We start from the raw sequence: 26,586 nt of genomic DNA, 5'->3' as shown, positions 1-26,586 counted from the left end.
GGCTCTTTAGGATCCAGAATGGGGAGCACACTAGTGCAGGCTTCTCTGCAGCATCTCCCGTCCCTAGGACTTCAAGCCAACACATTGCAGCAAAACCATCTGAAGGAATACTATGCTCAACTCCTACCATGGATGCCTGTTGAATACAATCAGTACATGTCCAGGCTGTGGAAAGATGCTGTTGCCTACCTGTCATCTCCAAGCCCTGTCTGCTAGAGGCCCAAGTTCATTATGTTTATTAGAACTTCAAACTTCATGGCTCCTGATAACGCCCAGAGGTCAAATTAAAAACACCCAAGTAGCCAGCATAGAAGACCATTGTGAGGGTCACATGTGGCACACAGGGGCAGGAAAAAGAAAAGGCCCAGTGTTAGAGCCGAGGTTCTCCTTTATGCAGGGGTCAAATGGCCTCCCTTTATTGGGAACATCAGCCTCCATCCATGTGGGTTGCAGTATCCTAAGCAGGCCAGAAGTACCACCAAGGTTTCCCTTCGGAATGCCTGTGAAGAATTCAGCGCAGACTGGGAATGCGCTGGGTTGACTCACATGAAATTGCTTTTTTATGGGCCCAAAATGGTCCAGTGTTGACAATTTCATCTGGCTTCCCCTAATAGGAAGCCCTCAATACGTACATTTTCCTTTACACCCTCACTCCGCCATGACCTTCTCCACCAGAAAAATATTGAAACCCCAACACACTGCCTCCGGGTCATTTACAGCTCAACACAAACACATAATAGACAAAACACCTCTCCCGGTGGACAGGTGAGTAGCAGCAGGCCAGGGCTCTGCCATCGCCTGGTAAATGCCCTGCTCTTTGCTCTCAAGACATAAGAGACTTGCTGTACATGCGTGGACCAGGCTCGGACCTAGCAAAACAGACAGAGCTCTGTGTCCTTTGAACTGAAAAATTCCAGAGAGGGGTTTTCTATGCAATCCTGTTATTTTCTCTCTCTCCATTCAAAATTGGAGTCGATGTATATGTAAGTAACCACACACACACACACACACACACACACACACACACACACACACTGAGAAGTCAGTGGTTGACCAATGAGAGTGAACAGCCATCATCCATTCCCCTGGATGGCTCTCAGCTGGCCCTGCAGTTCCTCTTAGCATAGGCAAGCCAGGCTTGGTGAAAGAGTTAGGGACAGAGGGGTGGGGGAAGTGAGGTAAAATCCTGACAACATTGACCTAGGCTCGAGTCAACTGTGAGCTTCTCTTGTTGTCCCTGGACCTCAGACATCTTGTCAGTCAAAAGAAGACGTGGTCAGATAAACTCTCACTTGCCTTTGGTACTGATGACATCAGAGGTGGTGTGCACACAGTACAGATTACCTCGGGTGAGATGGAGCCAGGGATAACCCTGAGCCAACTGTGCAACTGTGATGGTGAATAAGGTCACTACCAATGGCCTCATGCCCTGGTCCCTACATTCTTGGCCCCCTTGCCAGATACCTCCTTTCTCCCATGTGCTAATGAACTCTTGCTACTTCACACCCTCCTACTCCTAACTATCCCCAGGGCTCTCCTCCCTCTCCCATCACAGCTGAGGCGTCCCGGGTCCATCACTTTATGTAGAGGGATCTGATTTTCTGGCTATCGATGAATCGACATCCCATTATTCCTCTGAACCTTATTTTTCCTATCTACAAAGTGAGGAAATTGGGTGCTGGATCTTTTAAAGTCTCCGGGACTATGAGATTCTGTCCTCTGTGCTTTGTTTGGGAGGTACTGGGCATTACCAAAGGCAAGCGGTATTGTGAGTATGATGTAGGAGTGTCAGACTGGAGATAGACGGGATCAGAGGCCCCATAGCCCATGTTCTTCGTGGCTACATGGTCCTCATCAGCTGGACACCGACTCATTTAGCGTCGCCAAGCACACCTGACCCCCTCTCCCAGCTTTTAAGTACATCTTCGTTTCCCCTCTTTGCTATAATTTTATGACTAGTGACAGTAGGCTTTCAGTCCTGCTGTCTTGCTTGACCTTCCCTGTAGTCATTACTTCTCCAGTTTGTGGCGAGGGTGAGGGTGCAGAACCCACAGGAAGGGGCACCCAGAGCCAGAACCGAGATGTCTGACTCTAGCAGACCCTATAGCTTGTCCGTGACACCACACTTCCTGCGTTCAGGACAGCCAGACAAAGAGGGCAAGATGCTGACAGGGAAGCAGCCTTCCTCTGGGTTAATTCTTGAATTCGAAGACACAACAGAAAATCTTGCCTCCTCAAGCCCACCATTCTGCTCTGCTTTTAGCTCATCCCCCATGAAGTGGCGCTCTTTTCTTTGGCCCTTTATCCAGCTAGAATCCTCTGCTTTCAGCATAAGTAGCTGCCTCTCTATCCCAAGCCAAACCCCACTGAACTGTCCAAAATACATCCACCCCTGAACTTCCCCAGCCTGAGTGACTTCTCAGTGCAACTGTCACCATAAATCACGTCTCTCCATGGAGTTGATCAGATTTCTCCTCTTGAGAATCTGATTGCTTTCGTTAGCCCCTCAGGCTGGGCCACCACAGGCTCAGGTTGTGGCCAGCCTAGGATTGGGCTGTCTGTGACTCTGTTAGTGGTAGGAGAAGCCGGGAAGGCCTGCTGCACAGGTGACCCTGGAGAGGCAGCGATACCTAAAGCCACTGCAGGTGCTGTGACAGGGGGTGCTGGCATTGTCTCTGCCATTCAAAAGTAGTCCTGGCTGACTCGTTCACTGACAGTGAGAGTGGGTCTCTCCTCTAAGTTCCCATGAAGCTCTCCTTGGGTGTCGTAGCTCTTAGCTCTCCAAAAATATAGGAGCCCCAAGGAGAAAGTGTGATTTTTTTTTATCTGCCTTTAACCATTCCATGTTAAAATGAGTATGATATAACTTAGTATTTCCCAACACTGTTGGGATAAAAAAAAAACACATCATGTTTAAATATGTATAGGAAGTACTGGGGTGTTTGGGGGGGCTCTGTTTGTTTGTTTGTTGACCAAATATCTCTAGGGCAGGCCTTCTTAGATGCTTTAGTTTTTCGCAGGAGTGAGTTGAACTTTCAAGAGAAAGACAGGCTCCATAGACATCCTGTACTTCCTGCTGCGAAATCACATCTTCCGGGAGCCCCAGAAACAGTGCCAGAGGCAATGCTTTGCCACAGGATAGACCAACACAGCAATTTCACCTTACTCCGAGACAGGAGGACAGTGTCCAAGTGACCTGCACCAGGGCTGGCCCTGGGCAGGTGGCCTATGAACAGCCACTCCTGGATTCTTGGTACTTTATTCTGGAACAGTGAGCAGGGATGGTGTCCAGAAGAAGCTGGAAGAGTTCCTGATCAGTAAGCAAAGGCCATCAAGACCAGAACCACAAGCAGCCCCCTCTATAGAACCAACTGACTCAGACATTGAGTTCTGTGGATGGAGCTACTTCCCAGAGTCTCCACATTTGCCCATCTCCTATCCAGAAGCAATGGTCCTTTCAAACCACCAAGGGACCACTAGGCTCTCTCTGGCTATAGCAGCCTGCTGCCCTGAGGCCATTCTCCACTACGTGCCACGCACATTTGCACAGTCCCTTCGTGCTCATAGGGAGTTTCCATGTATGACTTCTATGTCATCAGCATCACCCAGGTCTTGTAGACCGCACATGGAACTCCCTGGTGTTACAAAGCAGGATAGGCCTGATCTCAGCAACACTACAGGGCTGTCAGAATGAGGACAACTTATGCCCAGTTCTCAGACAGGAACAAGTTAGACACGGAAACACCAAGCCAGTTGCCCAAGCCTTTGCCTGAAGATTAGATCATCAGCCATGCCAACTAGGAGTATTCTTATGGATTGCTCTCCAGGGTTCTACACAACCCCCTCAACTCTAAGCGGGCAATGCTCCTAGCTCATCTCACCAAACAGCCCAGCCAGGGGCACCCATGCTTCTTTGTAGCCATATTGGCAGGGAGCCTACTAATGTTCATTATCCTTAGGCAGCTTGGAGCCTTCATGTATGACCCAATAGGTACTCCACACAGCATTTTCTTGGTATAGCTCATCCTCTGTGCTGAGCCTGGAAACCAGTGTCTTAGACATCTCCGTGATGGCATGCGTCCTCTTAGGCAACTGCCCCCTGTCCTCTACATACCAGATGCTTCCCAAGAGCTGAAATAATATTGAAAGAGGTCGCCCACCAAGGACAAGGCTGTCCTTCTTTTTTAATTTAATTTATTTATTTATTTACTTATTTGTACTGAGAATTGGAAACAACCAAGGTGCAGAATAGTTCTGCTTCCTGGATGTGAAATTGATTTGTGTCTAAACAAACTCCTCCCCTCCGCCACTGCCCCCTACCCTGAAAGATGCTGTGCCAATTGCCTTAGTATAATACACTCCTATGTCCCCACTGTGATTTGTAATGGACTATTAAGCCCACGTGGCCTCATGAAGCTCAACTTAGACAACATCAATCCCAAACAAGAAGTTTGAAACGACATTCTCTGGATGAGGCCACAGACAGAGGCCAAAACCCAGGCTGAGGCCCATTGTCAAGAACTTAAGCCAGAGCGGGGTCAAGAACAAAGAGGAAAGCGGCCTGGTGGGCCAAGAACACCGCTGCTTCTAGGTAATTAGAGCCCAGCAAGGCCCCTAGAAGAAAGGCTGGCTCTGCCGTCCGACCATGCTGTGGAGATGGCAGCCCCATGGCCCATTTCACCAGTGGCTGTAAAACAGTCAGTGTGCAGAAAACTCTCTGTCAAAGAGCTTGACAGACGCAGGTCCACTGGCTCTTCTGAAGGACCACTGAATATGGGTCTCTTATTAGTCCATTATACATGTGAGTCACTGAGGCTATAAATAAAATAAATAAATAAAACACCTGCCAAAGCCTATGGCGATACTGCTATGAAGCCCAGAGTTGGGTTCAGGAAGGCCTGTGTTCAGTGCCACTGAATAGTTCTGGTTGCATTCTTGTCCCGTTCATGGGGAATCCTCAGGAAACTTTGCTTACATGAAAGCATTGAGTTAAGGTCTGTCCTGAAAGAGGAAATTGTAAACAATAGAAGGAGAGCCTCCAATTCTGCCTCCTTCCGTCTACATGGCAGGGAAAAGGATCCATGCTCTCCTTGGATTGCTAGTTACAGTTTTACAGAACTCTTGCAAATGTGGAATTTCCTGTGTGTCAGAGTACTTCAGAAGCTACAAGTATCACAGAAGCTTTCAGTGCTGCGACTCTCCTACAAAGTGCCACTGTCCTGTCATGGCTATGTGACTCGTGGGGTAACTGAGATGGCCCAGACAACCTTGTAAACTGTTGTCCCCAAGCTTCCGCTTTTAAAATAGAAACTGTATTATTGACATATGGCCACCTCGTAACCTTGCTTTCAACTGACCTGCTTGTCCAATTTGGGGCAGAGCCACCATGAGCTAAGGTCCATGGGTGCCAAGAGGACGCAGAGCACAGCATATGAACAGAGTGCATTTATTATTACAGTAATTGTGGGAAGATGCCCTCTCTAGAGAGACGCCAGCATTTTACAGACACAGTTCATTCATTTTCATAAGCAGACCCAGATGGACCACCCTGGGGGACCATCTGGCTGGGTAGAGTGTGCCAAGTCAGCTTCTGAGAAATGGAAACACTTGGACTCGCTGGCATGGGAGCAGAATCATGTAACACTTACTCCAACGCCCACCCAGCATGGCACACAGACCATGTCTCCTCTGAAAGGGGAAGTAGCTCCATCACCCCCACACTTTCCTTTATCCTTGGCAAACAGCTCATCAACCCACTTCAGGTTCAAGGCAAAGGCCTCAGGGAGACACGGCATCCCTTGGAGGCCATCCGCTAGAGCAAAGTCCATGCAATGAAGTCCTCAAGGGGCAAGGCCTGCAGAGCCAGCACTTGTGTAGTTAGGAATGCAAATGATCAGACTCGGCCCCAAATCTACTGGGTTAGGCATTGTGGGTGTTTAAGAAGTGTGACTTTGATGTATGTTGAAGTGTGGAAACCCAAGTGCAAGAGCGAAGGGTCTGGGGCTCACAGAAGGCAGAAGGGGAAGGTTAGCCCTGCGGCAGCGCACTAACTGAGCAGTCATTACTCCAAGCTGGAATCTGAAAGGTTGCACAGATTAAAGTCCCTTGCCTGTCACCTCCCCATCCGCCCACCTCTCTGGTCAAGTAGCCCATGCATCTTGGGAGTAGATGGGACCACGAACTGAGTTCTCAAAATCAATAAGCGGTAAAAGAATGGGTTTCCCAAATGCTCTGTTTGAAGGCCTCAAGTTTGGCCCTAAATCTCCACCCTTCCCTCTAAGTATAGTAAGCAGGTTTCAGCTTCAGGCTGAGCCCCCAGCAGCTCAGAACACCAGCTCCAGCACTGCCTCCCCATTCACATCCTACCCTAGGCAAACCAAGTGGCTGCCTTAGGTAGTCTCCCAAAATGCTCCTAGAAATGCCCCTCCTCCTCACTGCTGAACAAGGAGATCCGCTCTTGGTGGCTAGCTCCAGGCTAGTTGACAATTCTAATATGATTAGAGGCAAGCAGCTGAGCTGAATCTAGTCTGGCATCCCTTGGCATCATGATATACCTGATTTGAGAACCTCGGAATCAGAGACCAAGCCAGGTCTCATTTTTCTCTCTAGTCGTAACACAGCATGGAAGTACTTCATCGTTTTGAATTGGGTCTTCCTCAGAGTGGCATCAGTAGAGCCTGGATGAAGGAGGACAGTTGTTACCAAGCTGCAGCCCTGTGGGTGGCAAGGATGTGAAGTGATTCACAGTTCTGGTCAAAGTGAACATGGATCAATCTAATCCAGATAGGAGCTTGAACGTAGTGGGGGGATAAACAGGAATTGCCATGGACGTAACAGGACTGGCGGGACAGGTTCGGAGGGGGGCGAAAGGAATGGCTAGTCAGAACCCTGAAGTCTGGTGCTCCATGGGGTCTGGATCTTACTATTACCTGTGCTCTGCAAAGTAGCAAGGATTTGTCTCATCTCGCTAATTTTCACTGAGAGTTTAGGAATCTCCACCCAAAGAATTCTGGACATTCTGGTGGGATTCTTCAAAACTCAGTGAGCTACAGAGGATGCCCTCCACGTCCCTGAGGACAAGTCTAGTGAAAACTACTTTAAAGCGGAGTATGGAGAGTGTGTGCGTGCCTGCATGAGTGTGTACATGCAGTGTATACGTGTATGCAGTGTGTGTACCCACACTGTGTACGTGTGTATGAGCCTGTAACTTTGCTGCGAGCATCACCAACCCCACTATCCTCCTTCCCAGAGGTATTAACCCATTAGAAAGCAGAAGACTTGTGAGTATCCGTCACACTAAGGAAACAAGCAGATCAAAGAGGAAACTTATGCGAAGCTGTAGAACTTTAAGGATTCAAAGGGGGAAGGGGTGGGCACAGCTGGCTGGGAATTCCATGGCTGGTCTGAATCTCTTCCACCCAGGGATAAATTCTAAGCACAGAGAGACTACAAGAAATTAAGGATGTGGGCGTGGTCCCTCATCTCAAACAGGGTCAAAGACTCCACCCTTAGAAAGTTCTAGAAAGAGTATTGGAATGGCAGTGTGGACACAGATCCTAGTTCACACTGCCCTTCATCATGAATCTGACCTTAAGTCGGCTTTCTCTATGAAATGACCTTGACCATCCCCTACTTCTGGGTTGTTGTCAGGATTAAATGAAACCATTTACATTGTTAAACCTCGGATTCTGGAGTGCACTGCACAAATAAAGACCTTCATTATCCCGAGGCACTGCTCCTCAAGGAAGACAAGTGAGGTCAGGGAAGCAGATGAAGACCAGCAGGGCAAGAAATTAGGGGTGAAATGGTCCCGCTGATTGGAACAAAGAGCCAGGAGTCATATTGCTGAGTTAGTGGCCAGCTCTTGGCAACCGCCCGTGGAGGTCAGTCGTCCTATGGTCTCTTCTCTGCTCAGAGCTCTGACAGACGGGCACTGGAATTGTTTTCTGGTTCACCCAGGGAAAGGAATGCTGTGGATAGTTTACAGTTTACCCCCGAGCCCGTAAATCAAAACTCGCCGGCACTGCATTGTGCCTGGAACACATTAAATCTGGCATAAGTCAGGGCATAAAACATCCTGGTTGTTTAGCTGATTTGTTAATTTAGCTGTCAATGGGAATCAGATGTTGAGATCCACTGTGGTATGAAGTAGCGATTCGTGGCTGTCAGACATACCCATCTACACTGTGGTTTAGAGGACTCGCCCCTGCACTGGGCCTGTTCAGGGATGTGTGCTGGCTCAGTTAAGTGCCAACAGCACAGATGAACCCTTTGGGTGACCTCGCTTACACCAACCTTGATTCTGCAGGATGCTCTCAGGAGCGGGTCAGAGGTATAAATAGGATGTCAGTTCCCAGAAGACTCCACTCAAATGATGGCTTTTTTTTTTTTTTATCACTTTTTAAAAGATGGATCTAGTCGTCATCCTGTTGGCAGACTGGGTAAATAGTGAGGAACTAGACACAAAAGTTCTATGAAGACTTTTGTAAATAGCAACACAGGGCGGACCTGATGTCTTTAGAATATAAACTTCTAAGAAAAGAGGCAGAAGACAAATCAGGTTACTCCTGCCTTCTGAGTAGCCTACTTTACTCTTTCAGGTTACAGAAGTTGTAATTCTCATTACAGAGCAGATAAATCCTGAAAGGATAAGAAGGAAAATTCGACACATTCATCAGCCCCTAGCTTAGCAGTCACTAGGTTTAACAATTTAATACAATCTCTCTGATTTTTTCAGTGTATATAAAAAGGGGTTTTGGCGTGCTTTTCTGACAGTCTTGCATGTGAGAATGTTGGTTTTTCATTTAGGGTGGGTTTTGCTGTGGATTTTGTTTCATTTTTCCATGAAGGGTCGTGGATTTTTCCCATGTGTTTGACACAGATGTGCCAGCTCCTGTGACCATCTCATTGCCACTGGGCTTCTGGAGACTTTGATTTTCTTTCCATGGTACTCTGACCCACGATGAGTAATTCTGGGTCGAGACGTCTGTATGCTTCTGTTTGCTCAAAGATCACTTCCTAGCTGCTGAACTCTGGCCCCTAAGAGTCTGAATAAGTTTGTAAAGTCCTTCAAATGTGTCGGCAGCCTCTGCTAGAAATGCTCTGAGCCTTCACATTCTCAGCAGCAGCACAGATGGTCCCCAGCTGATGACACTTCAAGTTCATGATTTTCCAGCCTTACATATGTGCAGAAATGAGATGGCATTCCGTAGGAACCATCCTTTGAATTTGGGGTTTTGTCCTTCCTGTGCGCTACTGGTACATGGTGCTTGACTCTAAGCCATAGCTCTTACTCGGCCACACCAACCCTGGCGAATCCCCAGTACCCAGAGTGCACAGCGCTAGAAGCTGTAGTGTTCTGGAGGTTAGCTACATTGGGTGCAATGTTAACTTATGACATTGTCGTAGTCACTGTCCCATTGCTGTAAAGAGATGGTGTGACCAAGGCAATTCTTACAAAAGAGACCATTTAATTATGGACTTGCTTACAATTTCGGAAGTTTAGTCCATTGTCATCATGGCCGGAAGCACGGCAGCGGGCAGGCGTAGGGCTGGAGAAGGAGCTGAAAACTACAACTTGATCCACAAGCAGAGAGCAACACTGGGCCTGGTGTGAACTTTTGAAACCTCAAAGCCCCCCCCCCCAGGTCACATACTTCCTCCAACCAAGCCATACCTCCTAATCTTTCTCATCTAGTGTCATTCCCTGATGCCTAAGTATTCAAATATATGGGCCTATGGGTTCCATTCTTATTCAAACCACCACAAACATGTTCAATTTTTGGTGGCTTTATCAGGACATACCCCCATTATAAATTGTATCATTATCTGTAGATCTATTCATACATGCGTACATATATACATATATGCATGCAGGCATACTTCACACATGCTTCTGTGTATGCCTGCCCGCATACACACATGCACTCACTCATTCATGCATACATGCATACATGGCTAGACATGTTATTATGTTGATTTTACAGAGGTAGGAGAACTGTTGCCAATTGTATATGTGTGAACACTCAGAATGCTTCCTGTGGGTGTTCGGTGTCAGGGATAGCATTTATTAGGAGCACTTTAAACCTTTTCATTGGTATTTTTTCTTTTTTGTTCCGGAAAAGAGAAAGCATGAAACATACAACAGTCGAATTTTAGTTACTATATAGAAATTTTAGGACTGGAACTATTATTCTAATTTCACCCTAATTTACTTATTCCTAGGGTTATACTGCAAGTAGTGATTGCAAGTCACTGCAAGATCTTAAAGAATTCTCTTCCCTTTGGGGTTGCCTCTTTGTGGTTTTGGATTTTGGTTTTAGACAGAGTTTCACTATGCAACTCAGGCTGGCCATGATCTTACTGTGTAGTTCAGATTGACCTCGAATTCACAACAATCCAACCTCTTCAGCCTTCCGAGTGATTGGACTGTAGGTATACACCACTGCACTCAACTCCTCAAATCTTTTATGAAATGCAGAAATAATTAAGTTTATTACCTCTGAAAGCTCGAGCTTTCATCTCTTATCATTGAAGAGAAGTAGCCTTGTCAGCATGACCAAAGAAATTTACAACATCTGAAGGAACCGTCCTCACTGTAAGGGTTCAGCGATGCCCATGTCCCCTGACCTTTCTGGTTATTCCAACAGGTGACTTGCATATCCAATTCCTTTCCATATTACAGTTCAGGTCTCCAATCCCACACTTTGCCCTGAACTAGTTCACTACCCAACCAGCCTGCCCTCCCATCCCTACCCTCATCAGGTGACAGGAGGCCTTTGGGCTTCAACATGAGCAAGGCAAGGAATAGCATGCTTGGCTCTAAGATGTCCTGACTCTAGCCCTGTGCCCAAGCATCTGCTGAGTTTTTAAATAAATGGTTTGATTTAGCCCAGGGTAGCCTCAAACTCACTATGTATGTGACTACTCACTATGTATGTGACTACAACGTTTAGATCCTGGTCATTCTGCCTATGGCTCCTGCGAGCTAAGACTATAGGCATGAGCTAGCATGCCTAGCTGATCCAATACTGGAGCTCTAACCTCAGACGCTGTGCATGCTGGGCAAGCACTGTACCTGCTGCACTACATCCCCAGCCCAGAGCAATCTACTTTTGGCCTAAGACATTCCAGGATAGTAGATGATGCCTTGGAAATATCTTGGATGCTTTCCTGGTAGAACTAACTGGCCATCAACCCGAGTAGAACTGATCCTTGACCTGAGATCCTACCAAAGGCAAGGAGGCTGCTTCAGGCGGCACTCGGCAACGGCTGGGGGAGGCTCTGCTGCTTCCTGTTCAGGATCAGAATACAAAATTGCATAACACCTGTGATCTGAGCCAGTCCTCCCTGGCACCTGCTGGCTCTCCTCTGGTGTCCCAAGTGAAATGACAGAGAGCCGCAAGGGGCATAGCAGCGTAGATGCAGCCTCCTCGGGAGCTCGGGCCCACTGTCACCAACAAGATGCAGGTGTGCGCTGCAGGGCATCCAGGGAGGTTCCATTCGTTCACTAACACGAGCCATTTTCCATCTCTTTGACAGTTGCCATTCTACATCGGTGATCTTCTCATATGTTTCTTCTGTGTCCCTCAAGGAATCAAGAGAAAGACAGTATAAGAATAAGTGACCGGTGCAGAGTAGGCACTCATGAATTAGTTCTTCCTCACCACCATCATCATTATCCCAGATCCCTGTCCATCATCCCTCTTCTTCTTCATAACGTTTCTCTCTGTTCTGTACTTCTAGGGTTCAACTCTAACCTGTGATTCTCATGAAACAACTAAAGACTGAAACATGCCAGGAAAATCTGAACTTCTTACCAATGCAGACAACCTTGTCTTTTCACAGGAGGCTCAACCCCTTCCCCACACTCTGGGCTGTAAAAATCAAACTAAATAACCCTGGATTCTTCTCCTGCCTGCCCTCTAAGAAGCCCTTGTGGCACTGGTTGGAGGGATGACCTAGCTACTCCCACTGCTAGACTGGGGCCACCAGCTTGTTTCACGTCTAGAAGGAGCTCTTTCTGGCTGTCTCCCAGACTCTTGGTGCTTTACCATAAATTAGTCATCTGCTCCGCTCTCTGTGTGTGACACAGCACACAACAGCTTGCCTGCTGCAGCTTTATCAGTCTCCCAGATCTACCAAGATATAAGAGTGCAGCTGTCTTCCTGCGGGAAGTTAATCGTCCAAGTACGGTCTTTTCAAAGGTTGTTAGCATCGCAAGGCCTCTCTGCTTGGTTTACTTTCCGTATAGACAAACCCCAGTTTTCCCACACGTAGGCATGGGTATTGGGGTTCCATTGATGTTTTCATCAGCAAAACACCTTTCCCCTGAACTATCTGCTCTAAATGGTGACTGAAGCACAAATCCCTTCTGAGCGTATTGCACAAAGTATTTCTTATTTCTTAAACAGCGGTGTCCACTTACGCTTTCAACAGACACTGGTCACACTCCCACAGTGTAACAGACAGTAGTCTAGGCTCTGAGTATTCCATACTGAAAATCCAGTAAGGACTCTCCCCATCCCTTGAATGTTAACGGGAGAGAGAGACCCAACCAAACCGATAAAGAAAATGAATATTGCCTGAAGCCAGCAGCAAGGGGAAGCAGCATAGAGAGGGATGAGAAGTGAGTCTAATTTGGGATAGGGTGAGGGTTTGAGTTAAAAATCTCAGGGAAAGCTTTTCTGGAAGGTAGCAGGTCAGTAAGATGAAGAGATGAAGGAGCAAAGATCTCTGGTCTCGGTGGATTTGTTGTATGGCTATCCGGTGGCTTGTGCTAAAATAAAATACAGCCTTTCACTACCACGAGGTGGTTCATAAAGCACTTGTTCTTATCGTCTCATTTGACCCTCTTACTGCTTGTTCTAGAATGTTCCCCACAGACTCCAGCTTCGGGCACTTAGCTGATAGCCCCTTGGGTTAGCTAGCAGAGGAGGCTGAGTCAGGGCAGCCCTTGAAGGCCACCTCGAGAGTGCCCTGATCCCTGACCCATACAGTATGAAGAGCCATTGCCTCAGTCTCCTGGTGCTCCACACCATGGCCCCCAGCTTTTGTGCTTTCCCTCCATGAGGGATTGTACCCTCAGAATCTATGGGCCAAAATCAGTGCCTCCTCCCTGAGACTGATAGGTGTTCGGTCACAATGACAAGAAAAGAAACTAGTACATCCCGTCCCCCAACAACCTCTGGTAGGGATAAAATTTTTTGTGTGGCTGGTAGGGGCAGGGGAGAGGACCAACAATCTATGAAATCTGATGTTACAGTTCCTCTATTATTCATTGTGCCTGGGCTTTATCTTAGTAGCTATCAATTCTCTAAAAACATTCTTGTTGGCCTTTTAAGAGATCAGAATCCTGTTCTAGAATCCCATAGCTGCCCACTCTGGCCTTCCACTTTCATANCCATTCAAAAATTTCCACTTCCTCCTCTTCTCCCATTCCCCTCCCGTTCCCCAACTCATCCTCCTCCCTTCCCCTCCAGTCTTAAGAGACAGCAGGGTACCCTGCCCTGTGGGAAGTCCAAGGCCCTTCCTCCCCCATCCAGGCCTAGGAAGGTGTGCATCCCAATAGAGGGGGCTGACTGAGAAGCCATTGATAGTGGCACCAGGACTTGTTTCTACTGCATGTACTGGCTTTTTTGAGCCTTCCACTTTCAATGGCTCACTAAAACCACCACCTTGTTTGCCTGGGTTTCTCTTTTTTCTCTGGCCTGGTTAGCTTTTTAATCATTTGGGAGTGTTTGTTTGTGTGTGTGTGTGTGTGTGTGTGTGTGTTTGTTGTTGGTTTGTTATTGTTGTTTTGTTGTGACTGGTTGTTTTGAGACTGTCTTGTTAGGTAGCTCAAGCTGCCTCAAACTCATGATCCCCCTGCCTCTGCCTCCCAAGCCCTGGGGTTACAATGACCACCAGGTCATTTCATTTCTAAACTGTCATGCATATGCTCTGTGCCCATCTACTGCTTGGAATCCACAGCCCACTCTGTTTCCTCCTGTGCCTTCCACAGTGACCTCTCCTACTCTGGTTCTTCTGAAAAGATGGTTAAAAATGGGCTTCCCAGTCAGTCAGACATAAAATTCTATTTCTACCCATTTGCCGTGACCCTGAAAATAACCTCATGAATCCTTCTTTGTATCCCAATTGTCACCTCAGGAAAAGTAGAGAATAACCAGGCACAGTAGAGTACATCTGTAGTCCTAGACCTCTAGAGTTGGGGACAGTGGGATTGTGGGCTTTATAATAAGACCTTGTCAAAATATTAATAAAATTAAAAAGACAGGAGATAAATATTTCATATATTTTCTATAAGGACCAAATAAAATTAGATAGGTATAGACATGGAAGATACAGATAGCCAGAAATAGAGAGGGCGCTTTCTATATGGATCTAGAACGTTATGTACACTTGGTGAGGGCGTGGCTACTGTTAGCATGCCTAAAGTCTGCATCAACATCCTATGGCTTTCCTGTCCTTTCAGCCAGCAGCCATCCCTTCTACCGTGGCTGACATAGATGGAGTCAATGAAGGCATGATAGCCTTCCTTCTAGCTTCAAGAGGACTGAGTCCATCCATTTCCTAACTGGGGAGTTCCCAGGGGCCACCACACACAGCCAGGTGGTACTGTCTTTAGTCCTCCAGTCTGAATGATCCCTCTCCCATCCCGAGCAGGCTTCTCCACCACATTGTCTGAAGCCCGATCCCTGCGGTCATCTCACTTGTAGCTATAATTTATTTGTGATTAGTATTACTTCTCCAAAGTACAACTGAAATTGTTCATTGTTTACTGAACAAACGAGAGAAGAAAATGACATGTTTTTATGGGGAGCTGTGGTGTAGAATACTTAAATATCACCACGTTTCAGGGAGATTAATGGTAAAGTGTTCACAGAGGTCATTTATAATATTAAAAATAAAATTATTGGTGTGTCTTTTCAGAAAAAGCAATGAAGATAAATGTCAAATAGGGAAACCTTAGGGGAAAAAAAGACCATGTAACAAAATGAAGGGACTATCTGAGGCTGCAAAGGAATAAGACACTTTTAATTTCTTCAGAGAGCTCGACCGTGAAAATGAAGCAGACTCTGTCTTCTTCTGATGGCCTTCAGGAAGCTGTTTGGTTCTTAGGAAAGTCACAGGCAGATGGAATTTGAAACAAGGCCTCGGGGTCTTTCCATATTAACCAGCGTCACTGTTTTCATCCTAATGCCATCTTTCTCATCCTCACCTCCATGCCACCCATCCTGACAGGGGCACCTCCAGCATGTCACTCACATCTACTCATGTCTCTTCAGCTCTCTGATCCTCAGCATCTCCCGAGCCATCTTCATGACTTGTGTGGTCAATCACAGAGGCAGCTAGCCAGCTGGCTTTGCACACTTCCATTCCCACAGCTCAATCTCTCGACATCACTCGGGGTGAACTTCATTAAGACTCACCAGCTGGTCTGGAGAGATGGCTCAGCAGCTAAGAACACTTTCTCCACTTGCAGAGGACACAGGTCTGCTTCCCAAACCCGACATCTCTGGTTCCAGGGGATCCAACGCCCCCTTCTGGCTTCTACAAGCCTGCATGCACATGGTGCACATACAGACAAGCAGACACACACAACTAAAAACTAATTACAATGTTTTAATTTAAAAAAAAAGACTTCCCAGAGTTCTTGATTTTGAAGTCTGCTGTTTAAATTCCTTATATAAACTCACACCCCCTAACCCCAGTTTTCAGGTTCCTGGGTGACTATGTCTCTCCCTTCTTCTACAGACAGCTCTGGTGACCTTTGTGGCTATTCTGGGCCATAATGGCATTTGCTCTGTTTCTAGATCATGACATCCTTCCCACCCTGGCTCCTCTACAGTCTTTTTCATTGGCTGGTCTTCACTCATGGTTCAATGCTGGCTCCCATGTCCCTGTATATCAAACTAGGCCTCTAAACCATTCTCTCTTCACTGCTCTCAGCCAATTCCAGGCTTAAGGAAAAAATATAAAAACATCCCTCTAGTAAACCAAGCATTGAACTGGATGGCAAGGAGGGAGAAGAATGAGGGCAGAACTTTTCCTTTGGTTTAACTCAAAAAAATGAAATTCCCAACAGGATTCAAGGAAATCCCTCCTGATAGCATTCTTCTGCTTGAACTTAGTGAACTAGTTTGCCCTTCGTTGGTATCAAATCATTAGCACTTATGACATGCCAGGTGCTCTCCAGGAGGTGGCATGAGTAAGCCAAACCTTCCTGCCTAGGAGGAGCCACATGCCTTCCTTCAGGGAAAAGAATAAGCAAGGGCATGGATGAAGTGGTATCTGCGGTGAAAAGGATTGTTCAAGCTGAGCAATTCTAGACCACCAAAACAGTGTGCACAATCACTATAAGAAGCTGCTAAACTTGATACCTAATCAGATTCAAAGAGCCATGGGAAAGTGGAACGTGGAGTTCAAGGTGCATGCAGCAGAGATTGTAGTGAGATTAGGCCTTGAAGAAGCTGGGTGCAGAAAGCTAACTCTGACTCCAGAGGCAAACAGAGCTGAGAATTCATCATTACAAGTGTGATTTGTTTCATAACTATTATTTGTACTGGAAATTACCTTGGCTTGTTCCCATCATTATTTTTTTGCTCCAAGGACCCGATTCTATGGAGCCACAACTCTACCACATGGTGTGAAGGATATTCAAAGCTTCTTTGGGTCCCTAAGAACTGGTCCTGCCCAACCAACCTCTAGCTGAGTCTTCCTGTGCATATTTCATGACAAATTCTCTAACCTCCATGCCTCTATAGTTAGCTCAGAATAAGAACCCTCATTGTTTTATTTATTGTTCTATAGACATATGACCTTCACAGAAACCTGTCCATTAGACTGCATTCCTGAGGGAAACCCATGAGTTGAGTCAGTATTCACTCCATTAACTACAAGAAGAGGGCTGGAACATGGAATCGTTTTCTCTATACCTTAAGGGATCTTACCAACACAAGCTGATTAGGTCTTGGGCCTGATAGAGTCCCTAGAGAAATGTAGTCTGAGTTCTAAAGGAACTCCTGGACATGGAGAAACTCAACACAGTGAGAACATAGGTCAGGAAGTGGTACTCAGGGCTTTGGATTGCCCCAAGGAGAGGAGAACCATTACTCCAATGTGAAAGGGTTTCTGATTTGGGTGCACCTCGTTATTATCCCCAAAACTTATGGAATATGCTAGTCTCTAGCCTCTCCTAGACATCCTTCTTCTGGCTGCCTCCAGTGAGCCCCAAAAGCCACTCCATCACTGTGTGAGTCTGAGGTCTGCGGGAACACTAGCTCTAGCACAGGGGGATGCCTGGCTTTAGAGAATGCTGAATCTAGGAAGCTACAACCAAGATCAAAAGGACTTATCTGTGGTCTCAGAAACCTAGAGGTGAGGTGAGGCTTCCATCCAGCTCTTCTAGTTTGTAGGACAGTGCTTCCCAGCACACAGACAGCCACCTAGGTCTGGGCCTCTCCTTTAGTGTAGGAACCAAGATGCCAGGTCTTTAATGAGGTTTCCACGCTACAATTTATGAGGCCCAACGCCTTCAGAAGGACTAGTTTCTGCCAGCCTTAATTTACACAGTTCACAAGCTTTCCAACACCCCCATTAAAGTGGACAAGGAAGCTGTGGCTGTTGGCCTGAACACACTATGTGACACCATCCCCATCATGTCACCATCCATTTTCATGTCTCCTGGCTTGTTTAGCCCTAAGCACCTGGCTCTCCTATCCCTGGGAAATATTTAGTTCCTAGCAGGCAGGTGGGAGCCAAGTCCAGTCCTCGACTCCAGCTCTGGCCCAGGTCTGCCCACAAATCCTCTATATTAAAAGTTCTTCCGCACATCATCTCCAATTTGATTTAAGAACAAGAACCCCTTCTCACCCAAGCAGCTCTCAGTCCCCACCCTTGTAATGAAGGCCATCAGTTAGGCAAGAGCGGGCAGGTAGGAGATGGCCAGAAAACTGAGACAAATGTGCCTTTTTGAAATGCCACATAAATCCCCTTAATTAAAAATTAATTAAGTGCCCTAAAATTTGACATTCATTTAAGAAAGAAAGCACAGTTTGAGTTGTGTAGGTTTCATAGCATCTAGTCTCTAAGACACAAATGAAGGGGGGGGGGAGTATGTGTGTGTTTCTGTTTCCAATGCAGTCGGGAAGGGGTTCATTGCCAGCGAGTGAACTCAATAAGTCACCCACGGAGTAGAACAGCGATTCACGGAACTTGACCTGGACCACACGTGTTGCTGATGCAGATCTAAACTAATTTCTGCAGCGTTCACTGAGAAGATGAATAGACAAACAAATGTGCCATGCTGTTTCAGAAGAGATGTTCCAAGACACAAATGACGGATGGCTGGGACAGGAAATGCCAATGTGAGGCCAGCTTGCTGGGTGAGCAGCTTAGCAGAAGGCTTCACGGGAGAGCCATCCACAATGGTGGGCATTAATCAAGTTGGCACTAATGATAGCAAATCCATCTCATCAACATGTAGCCATCAGCACCATTGCTTAGAACCCAATCGGGAGATTACGCACAGAAAGAGACTTTGAGATAAGATTTGAGGTCAACACTCCAGTGTGCCAGAGGACGGTGGAGGAGCAGAGACAAAGGTCCCATCCAAGAGCCACAGAAACTGACTTTCAGATTCCTCCAGTCTTCCAAGGTCATACCACTCAACTGTGTGCCCCCGGAAACAGCCAGGGGTCTAGGGACACTGCCAGTGCCAAGGACATCTCCTCCAAAGATGGTGAGGGCAATGGCCCTGGTGACGCATGAACACCAACGCTCTTTCTCACTTGCCTGCCAAGTGACTCTCGTGGACGTCAGGGCATTGCTTCTAGCAGATGATCTATCATGAGTCATGGAACAAGATGTTACTGGAGGACCATCTGGCCAAGTTCTGGGCCCTTGTCTTCAGTTTACTAGCTGCAAATCTCAGACAAAACACCCCAGTAAGCAACTGGTCACACGTTTTACTGTTTGAAAAGCAACAAGCATCACTTGGGCTCTTTAATCCCCAGGTCTTCTGATTAATCAAGTGGGAATAATAACTGTTTGACTAGGGTTTTATGAGCTTCAGACAAAGAAAGCTCAAGGAAGCACATTGCAGGCTATTAAAATGCTACACAAACCCAAGAGTGACAGGGATTTAATACATTCAGTGACTCACATTGTTGGTCTGGGAGGAAGTGCTGTTTCAAGGGCTAATAAGGAAATTTCCATAGTGATGACCATTATTAATGAATAATCCCTGAGTGCCAGCCTTCCACAAGTGATCTGGGGAACCTGGGCTGTTGCAATGATACTTGGAAATTACTAGCCCCCATGATATACCTGCAGAGGATAAACCACTTTCTCATGCCCAAACCCTTTCCCATCTCTCTAGAGAGAGGCTACAACCACCCAGCATCTCAGGGCAGCCTGCTCCTCAGGGGAGAACAATGCTTGTACAACCACAGAGAAGATGCCGTTTAGGGTTCGTGGGCTCTTGTTTAAAACCGTTCACCAAGGGTATTTTCCTCCTAGGGATTTATGGGTCCTATAAAAAAGAACTTGAGGGGACAGAGCACTTGTTTTTGGTTGCACCTCATTAGTTCTGAGTTTGAGCTCGTAGAGATCAGAGTACCAGGAATCCATCTAATCGAGTCTCCGGTAAACATAAAACTTGCTCCATCCAGAGGAGACTCAACAAGGAGCCTGGGCATCTCCAGGAGAGGAAGAGAAGTACCAGAGAAAACGGAGATTAAAAAAAAGCCAGTTCTTTAAGTTACTGCTGAGACTGAACCCCAAAAAAGTTTCCAGGAATAAAAACCCATAAGTCCCAGGCATCCAGAGAGTGAAAACAGCACTGTCCTCTACTCTTGCACCCCTCTTTGTCAAGGTTTGTGGGTGAAGGGCAGGCATGCTGACTTCATGTGCTTCTATACCCACTATCAGCATTGAGCACATCCATCACTCTTAGACAAACACAGCACAAAAGAGACAGAACGCAATGTAGAAAGGCAAAGGTTTCTGCCAATCCCTCAGCAAACTGGTGACCAACTCTGGGACTTTGTATTTACAACGGTAAAACAATAGTAGCACCTTCCTCCACTGATGCACAGGACCAGTTCAGTTCCCAGTCATGGTGGGGATGCAGAGGCCTGTGTTACCAGGCACTGTTGCAGATGCCTTAGACTCCATACCTCCTTTCAAGTCGGTAGTGATTTGCTGGAAAAGACAAACAGCTAATAATACTATAAGACAGAACTTGCACTATGCTCCATGCAAGAAGCAATGCATACAAAAGCCCAAGCAAAAGGAATATTCGTTGGAAGGAAAGGGGGAATCCATGAAAATGGGTGAGACAAAAAGTCAAGTACCCAGCTGTTGAGAGGTGAGGGCTGGTGAAAGATATCCCCAAAGTCAGGTCAACCCCAAAACAACAAAGGGTGACCCACACATGCCTATAAATCCCACAGGAAAAAAAGTTCTCTAAGCATCAGAGAAAGAGGGTAAAAGGGAGGGAGGGGAAGAAGAAAAAGAGGAGAAGTGAGGAAGGGAGGATTTGCTGCAAGGGAAGGAGCCACTTCTGTGTCCCAGCCATCCGGCTAGCTTACAACCGAAATAACCACACAGAAACTATATTAATTAAAACACTGCTTGGCCCATTAGCTCTAACTTCTTATTGCTAACTCTTATATTAATTTAACCCATTTCTATTAATCTGTATATCGCCACATGGCAGTGGCTTACCGGGAAAGATTCGGCATGTCTGTCTCTGGCAGCTCCATGGTGTTCCTCTCCTACTCTGCCTCTCTTCCTCCCAGCATTCAGTTCTGTCTTCTCCACCTACCTAAGTTCTGCCCTATCAACCAGGCCAAGGCAGTTTCTTTATTCATAAACCAATGAAAGCAACACACAAACAGAAGAACCTCCTACACCAGGGAATCATGAAGGAGGTATAGACACATTCTCATTACACGGCAGCTCTAGATACCAAAACACACTATGAAAATACACATTACATATGTAAAAAATGCATTCAGGTCCTAATCTTTGATGAGCAAGTAAGGTGGGTTGAGTCCTTGCCAAACAATGTCTGACCCCATGAGTTTGATACCCAGCCCTGAAAAGAATAAGAAGAATTTAAAAGCTGAGAACACATGAAAACCTTCTTCTCAGAAAAACTCCAAATAAACGAGCTTTTGGCTTAAAATAAAACTTCTGGTAATACTCGGGGAGGACCAGGATGTGGGATGAAGGACTTGCATGTTTGAATGCAGCTGCTGAAGAGTGTAAATTGGATTCACGTCTAGAAAGCAATTTGGCAATGTGTATCAAGAGCTTTTAAAATGTTTATACCTTTTGATTCCGTAATTCCACTTCTGGGAATCTATCCTATGAAAATAATCGAAAATGCAGGCAAAGGTTTACGCACAAAGATATTCTTCAAAGTGTTATTATAAACAGACGAGCAGCCCAATCGTTGAATAATGTTTAAATAAATGATGGCTAGTATCACACTGGATTGGAGCTATTAAAAAGAATGCATAGGGGAAATGTTTGAAGCCCTTGGAAAAGTTTGGGATGGCATCATCATTATTTTAAGACCTGTCCGTGTGTGACAGGACTAGGAGCACTTTCTAAATCACAGACAGAAAGAAGTCAAGATAAATTAGCCAAGATGTTTTACAAATGGGAGAGAGAACGCCTCTGGGTGGGGGCATTCCGTGGGTGCTCTTCACGTTTGCTTCTCCCTTGCTTTCAACATTAGACAACAGTCTTGTATTTTAAATAAACAAAAGGTGAGAGAAGCAATAAGATGTCTGATGTGAGAAATGCTCGTGCTCCCTGAAAGATGTACATTAAAGATATGCATAAAATACCGGGTAGCTTTAGATGCCCTGTAAGTGGACAGAGGCTTTAAAAACGTCCTTCAGTATTCAGTGTTGGCTGTGGCAGGCTAGAGGGAGAGCCATCTGTCCTCTGATTAAGCATCTACCATGATTTAAAAAAAAATGGAAAATGCTTTGGAAATGAAGTCCCAAGCACATGAAGAGCCTTTCTCCTCATTCTAAACACCCATCTTCTATACAGCTCACAGCCAGAAATCTGAACAGCAGAGTGCTGGCTCCAGCCCCTCTTCAACTGTACTGTATCATGGCCAGCGTATAAATGTATTTCTCTCTGGTCTTTTTTACTTTTGTTTTTTAAAAAATAAAGCCAGTAGGATTCAATCACAGAAGGCCCTATCATAATGTCATAATCTAGGCCCTTCTCAAATGCCTCATATCTAAATGTCTAAACATAGTGGGGTGAAATTCCCAGCCTCCTAGCACCATTAACACATAGTTTTGAGGGCTAAACACTTGCCGGAGTTTGGTAACAGGCTAGAAACCATATTTAGAGCTCTGTCTGAAAGAGGGTAGGGAGGTCAGGCAGTGTCACCAGGCTCCCCATTCTCTTCCCACAATATCAACAATGAAGCAGTCACATTCTGTTCATCACAGGGTCAGAGAGCAGGTGAGTATTGCCCCCCATGCACCCTGGATTCCTGGGCCACAGTTCTCAGCACCCCTGCTTAGCCTCCGTGGTCAGAGCCTCAGGAAAGACCTCTCTGCTTCGTGGCATTGGGAAGAGAGACTGGAAGTCCCCTGAGGACAGCACTGAGAAAACATTTCTCTCCTAGCTTCTAAGACGCTGCCAACATGCAAAAATACATGATCCTCACATCGAAACAATAAGAGAGTTTATTCTGGAGCCAAATAGGGTGACCATGGCCTAGGGACACAAATATAGTTACCCCAGATTCCATGTGCTAACACAGGAGTGGTTTCTTTTTTTTATATAATGATAAAACAAAGAAAATCATAAATCAAGAGATTTCAAGTCCATTAGTAGAAACATCAGGTAGGTGGCTTACAACAAAAAGAGAAAATCTCTCTGCTATTGACCTCGGATGTTATCTGATGGCATTGTTAGCGTGTGGATCGATGGAGATAGGGGTTGGTTTGTTTATTCCAAAAGGTCTTACTTAATAGTCACATAGACGGTTAGGTCACACACAAGGGTAGGCAATAAACGGGGCTGCAGTAGGCCAAGAAAATTTGGTTTTGGGCCAAACATTCTACCTCTCCGAATCATTGAGCTGCTTGTCAAAATGAATGCTCACACAGGTGTGGCTTTTTCAATTTTTTTTAAACCTAGAATTTAAGTTAAAAGCACAATTGATACATGGAAAATTGGTGTACGGGATTAAACCCATGAGATGAACTCGACGCCTTACCTTTTCACAAGAGCATTGGCTCTCTGGTGTGCTTTTGATGTTTTTGATCCTGGTTTTTTTTTTTTTTTTTTATCTGAGCGTGTTTGGAACTAGCAGGGTGTGGGAAGAAGGGCAAGCAAGCCTTTATGGCTTGTTAAAATGCATGCTGTATGCTGTGCTTACAACCCAAGAGCCACTGGAAGAAACATTAGCCTATGCTGTCCCAGGGCACAGGGAAAGGTGGATGGCATCCTTCTCTCCGAGTGAGGAAGAGAGCGGGAAAAGATGACCTGACCTGTGAACTACTGGGCACTCATCCCAGAAGCAATTAAAGCACTGTGACGTCCACCCAAAGCCGCGCCGGGCTTCAGCTCTGATCCCTGCTAGAGCTGGTTTTCGCTGTGTATTAATTTCTCTTCCCTGCTGTAATGAACTACCAGAAGCTTAATGGCTTCAAACAACACAAATTTATTTTCTCATTGCTCCAGAGGGCCGAGGTCTGAAATCACTTTCACTGGGCTTGTGCAAAGCAGTCTGAAATGGGGACTTCCCTGGGAAGTTTCTAGAACCATGCTGTTGGGCAGAGCTGTTTCCTCTCGAAAACCCGTTTCCCTGCCTCTTCAAGCTCCATGGGGCTTTTGTGGTCGTTGAATCATAATCTGCCCTCCCATTCTGAAATCCAGGCTTCTCTTGTTACATTTTGGGGAGGCATGACCAAGGAAAACAGGGGAAGGAGGGGAAGAAGTTAGTTTCCATGCCGTGGGGAGTTCTCCAGTCCATTAAAAAAAAGCATAGAATTTTTGATGTTAAAGATTATCTGTCTGGGGGGGACCCCACATCACAGTCAACTAAATCTAGCTTCTTAGACAAAACTGGAGAAACTCACCTGCATGTGAGGCTCAAAGGAGAGGGAACTAAGGCCGCCAGAAGCACAGAGATGGCAGGATCCGGTGGGAAGCCTATTAAGGCTCAGCTGCCATGGCAAAGAGTAGAAGCTAATGTAACCACACGTGAGTTGTAAGAAAAGGGCTCAGGTTTTGCGTGGATATAGTTGACCATGTTGGAGCGCCAACTGTTGCAAGGAGACCGCTTGTTCGTCCCGGGCGCCCGGCTAGTTTAGTCCTGAAATAATCACACAGAAACTGTATTAATTAAATCACTGCTTGGCCCATTAGCTCTAGCTTCTCATAGGCTAACTCTTATATTAATTTAACCCAATTCTACTAATCTGTGTATCACCATGTGGCAGTGGCTTACTGGGAAAGATTCGGCATGGCATGTCTGTCTGTGGCGGCTCCATGGAATCTCTCTGACTCTGCTTTCTTCTTCCCAGAATTCAGTTCTGTCTTCTCCACCTACCTATGTTCTGCCCTATCAACCAGACCAAGGTAGTTTCTTTATTCATTAACCAATGCAATCGACACACAGAGGGGACTCCCACATCAGTGAGGGTCACCCCAAGTGGGCCCTGCAGCTCATCTCCCTTGGGACCAAAGCCACTCACCCTCTGAGAGCTAAGCATCGAGAAGCACAGTTCAGACTTTTCCTTCCCTCCATTTGGAAGGGAGATGATGCCAAGTCAGCCTGCTCCATCTCCTCACTTGGTCTCTCAGGCTTGCAATGGGCTGGTTAGTTATCACGATGTATTGCTATTAATTCAGAAACCTACAAATGCTAACATGTTCATTATAAGACACAGTCCTCCCTTTCCTTCCCTGAAAATGTGGTTCCTCTAAGGGTTTAGGAACTGAAGTGCATCTTAGTAACATAGGTAAAATCCATCCTTTACTAGAAGAGGCAGTGGAAAGATTAGAGAAGGGACATCGCCAACAAAGCCAATCCCAGAGGTATCAGGTATATCTCCCATAATGATGTAGCAGAAAGTGCATATACTCTCTAAATCTGCTCTGTAAGTGACTCTGATGCTAGGTTCTGATGTCAGAGCCTAACAAGATTATACTGGATCAGGTATACCTGTTGGAAACCCAAATTCTGCTTGAGGGTAAAGCTGTGTAGAACAGGGCCTCTACCAGGAGGTTCTGCTATGTGAAAATCATGGATTCTAGGATCCCAGATGATCAGAGAATGTGGACCAACCCTCAATCCATTCGTAGAGTGTGAGATCTAAGTAGATTATGAATGTGTGTGAGGGGCTTTGGTGCTTCCCATTGGCCTTGAGTGTGGCCAGATGGAGATGCAGTCATCTCTGTCAGTCCATGGGATGTAATTAGTGGAGCAATCTTCCCACAAGACCAGCCAATGTCTGAAGCCACCCAGACTAACAAGGAACATGTTTCTGTCCATGTGCTCTCTAGGAACATCCCCAGGCTCCAAGATGGCCTTGCAGAGTTCCTTCACTTGTTGGAATGGGACAGTCCTCCAGCTCGGACAAGCCTGTGACTTCCATCAGGACTGTGCCCAAGGAGAAGATGAGGGCCAGCTATGCAGTAAGTTGAGGGAGTGTGGTTCTGATCCTGCTCAATCCTAACCATCCATGCTTGTAACCCCTTCACATCCTCATTACACCATGTTTGCAAGCCTAGGTGACCTTCCCGACACTCGGTGACCTTTGTGACTACTCTCTTAGTAGAATGTGGTACTAAGATATGAGGTCTAGTCCTCCATGGTCAGTTGTCACACCTGTTCAAAACCAAATAAGGGGCTGCAGAGATGGCTCGGTGGTTAAGAGCGCTTGCTGCACATGCAGAAGACTAGGGTTCAGTTACCACCACCCACACTGAATAGCTTACAACTGCCTGTAACTCCAGCTCTGCGGAATCCGATGCCCTCTTCCGGCCTCTGCGGGCACCTACGATGCATGTCATATACATACAACAAGCACACACATATACATGTTAAATATAAATAAAAGACTGCATCTTCTAAGTTTTGCTCTGGTATCATCAAGCCCAGAGGAGATGGGCAAGATGAAGTCTAGCCCTGTGGTGTGACATTAGACATCTTTATGTCCATACTGCCCCTCCTCACTCTTTCTCCCCGTCTCCTGTCCACCCCAGCTGCAGCCTTATCAAACCACTGAGCGGCTCCCTGGTGCCCGCCTGGCTTTGCTCCAGTGGTTTCCCCTGCTTAGAGCACACTTCCTTTCTTGAGTCACACCTACAAGACTCTCCTCAACAGTCCATGCTCCCAGGAACCCTCTCTAAAAAGTGCAATTGTGTTGAAATAGGAGCGGCGGGGCTGCGTCCCCAACACCCCGGCCGCTTGGCTAGCTCGTGCCCAAAATAACAACACACAAACTGTATTCATTTAAGAACTGCTTGGCCCATGAACTCTAACCCTTACAGGCTAATTCTCGCACCTGGACTAGCCCATTTCTAATGATG

At 46.3% G+C, this 26,586-nt stretch overlaps 1 protein-coding gene across 1 annotated transcript in view; it reads left to right on the top strand.

Moving 5' to 3' along the window:
• The window catches only part of Alk (ALK receptor tyrosine kinase), a 723,384-nt gene that overhangs the window by 569,341 nt on the left and 127,457 nt on the right, over positions 1 to 26,586 (top strand). Inside the window, exon 6 of the mRNA XM_050162985.1 lies at positions 25,558 to 25,689. Within this exon, the coding sequence (XP_050018942.1) occupies positions 25,558 to 25,689 (132 nt within the window). The remainder of the gene's footprint in view (positions 1 to 25,557; positions 25,690 to 26,586) is intronic.

Source organism: Alexandromys fortis, unplaced genomic scaffold (assembly GCF_014885135.2).
Source record: "Alexandromys fortis isolate MF-2015 unplaced genomic scaffold, M_Fortis_MF-2015_v1.1 scaffold_148, whole genome shotgun sequence".
Classification (NCBI taxonomy): Eukaryota; Metazoa; Chordata; class Mammalia; order Rodentia; family Cricetidae; genus Alexandromys; species Alexandromys fortis.
Note: the sequence above shows the minus strand (reverse complement) of the source record. Positions and strands in the feature narration are given on the sequence as shown.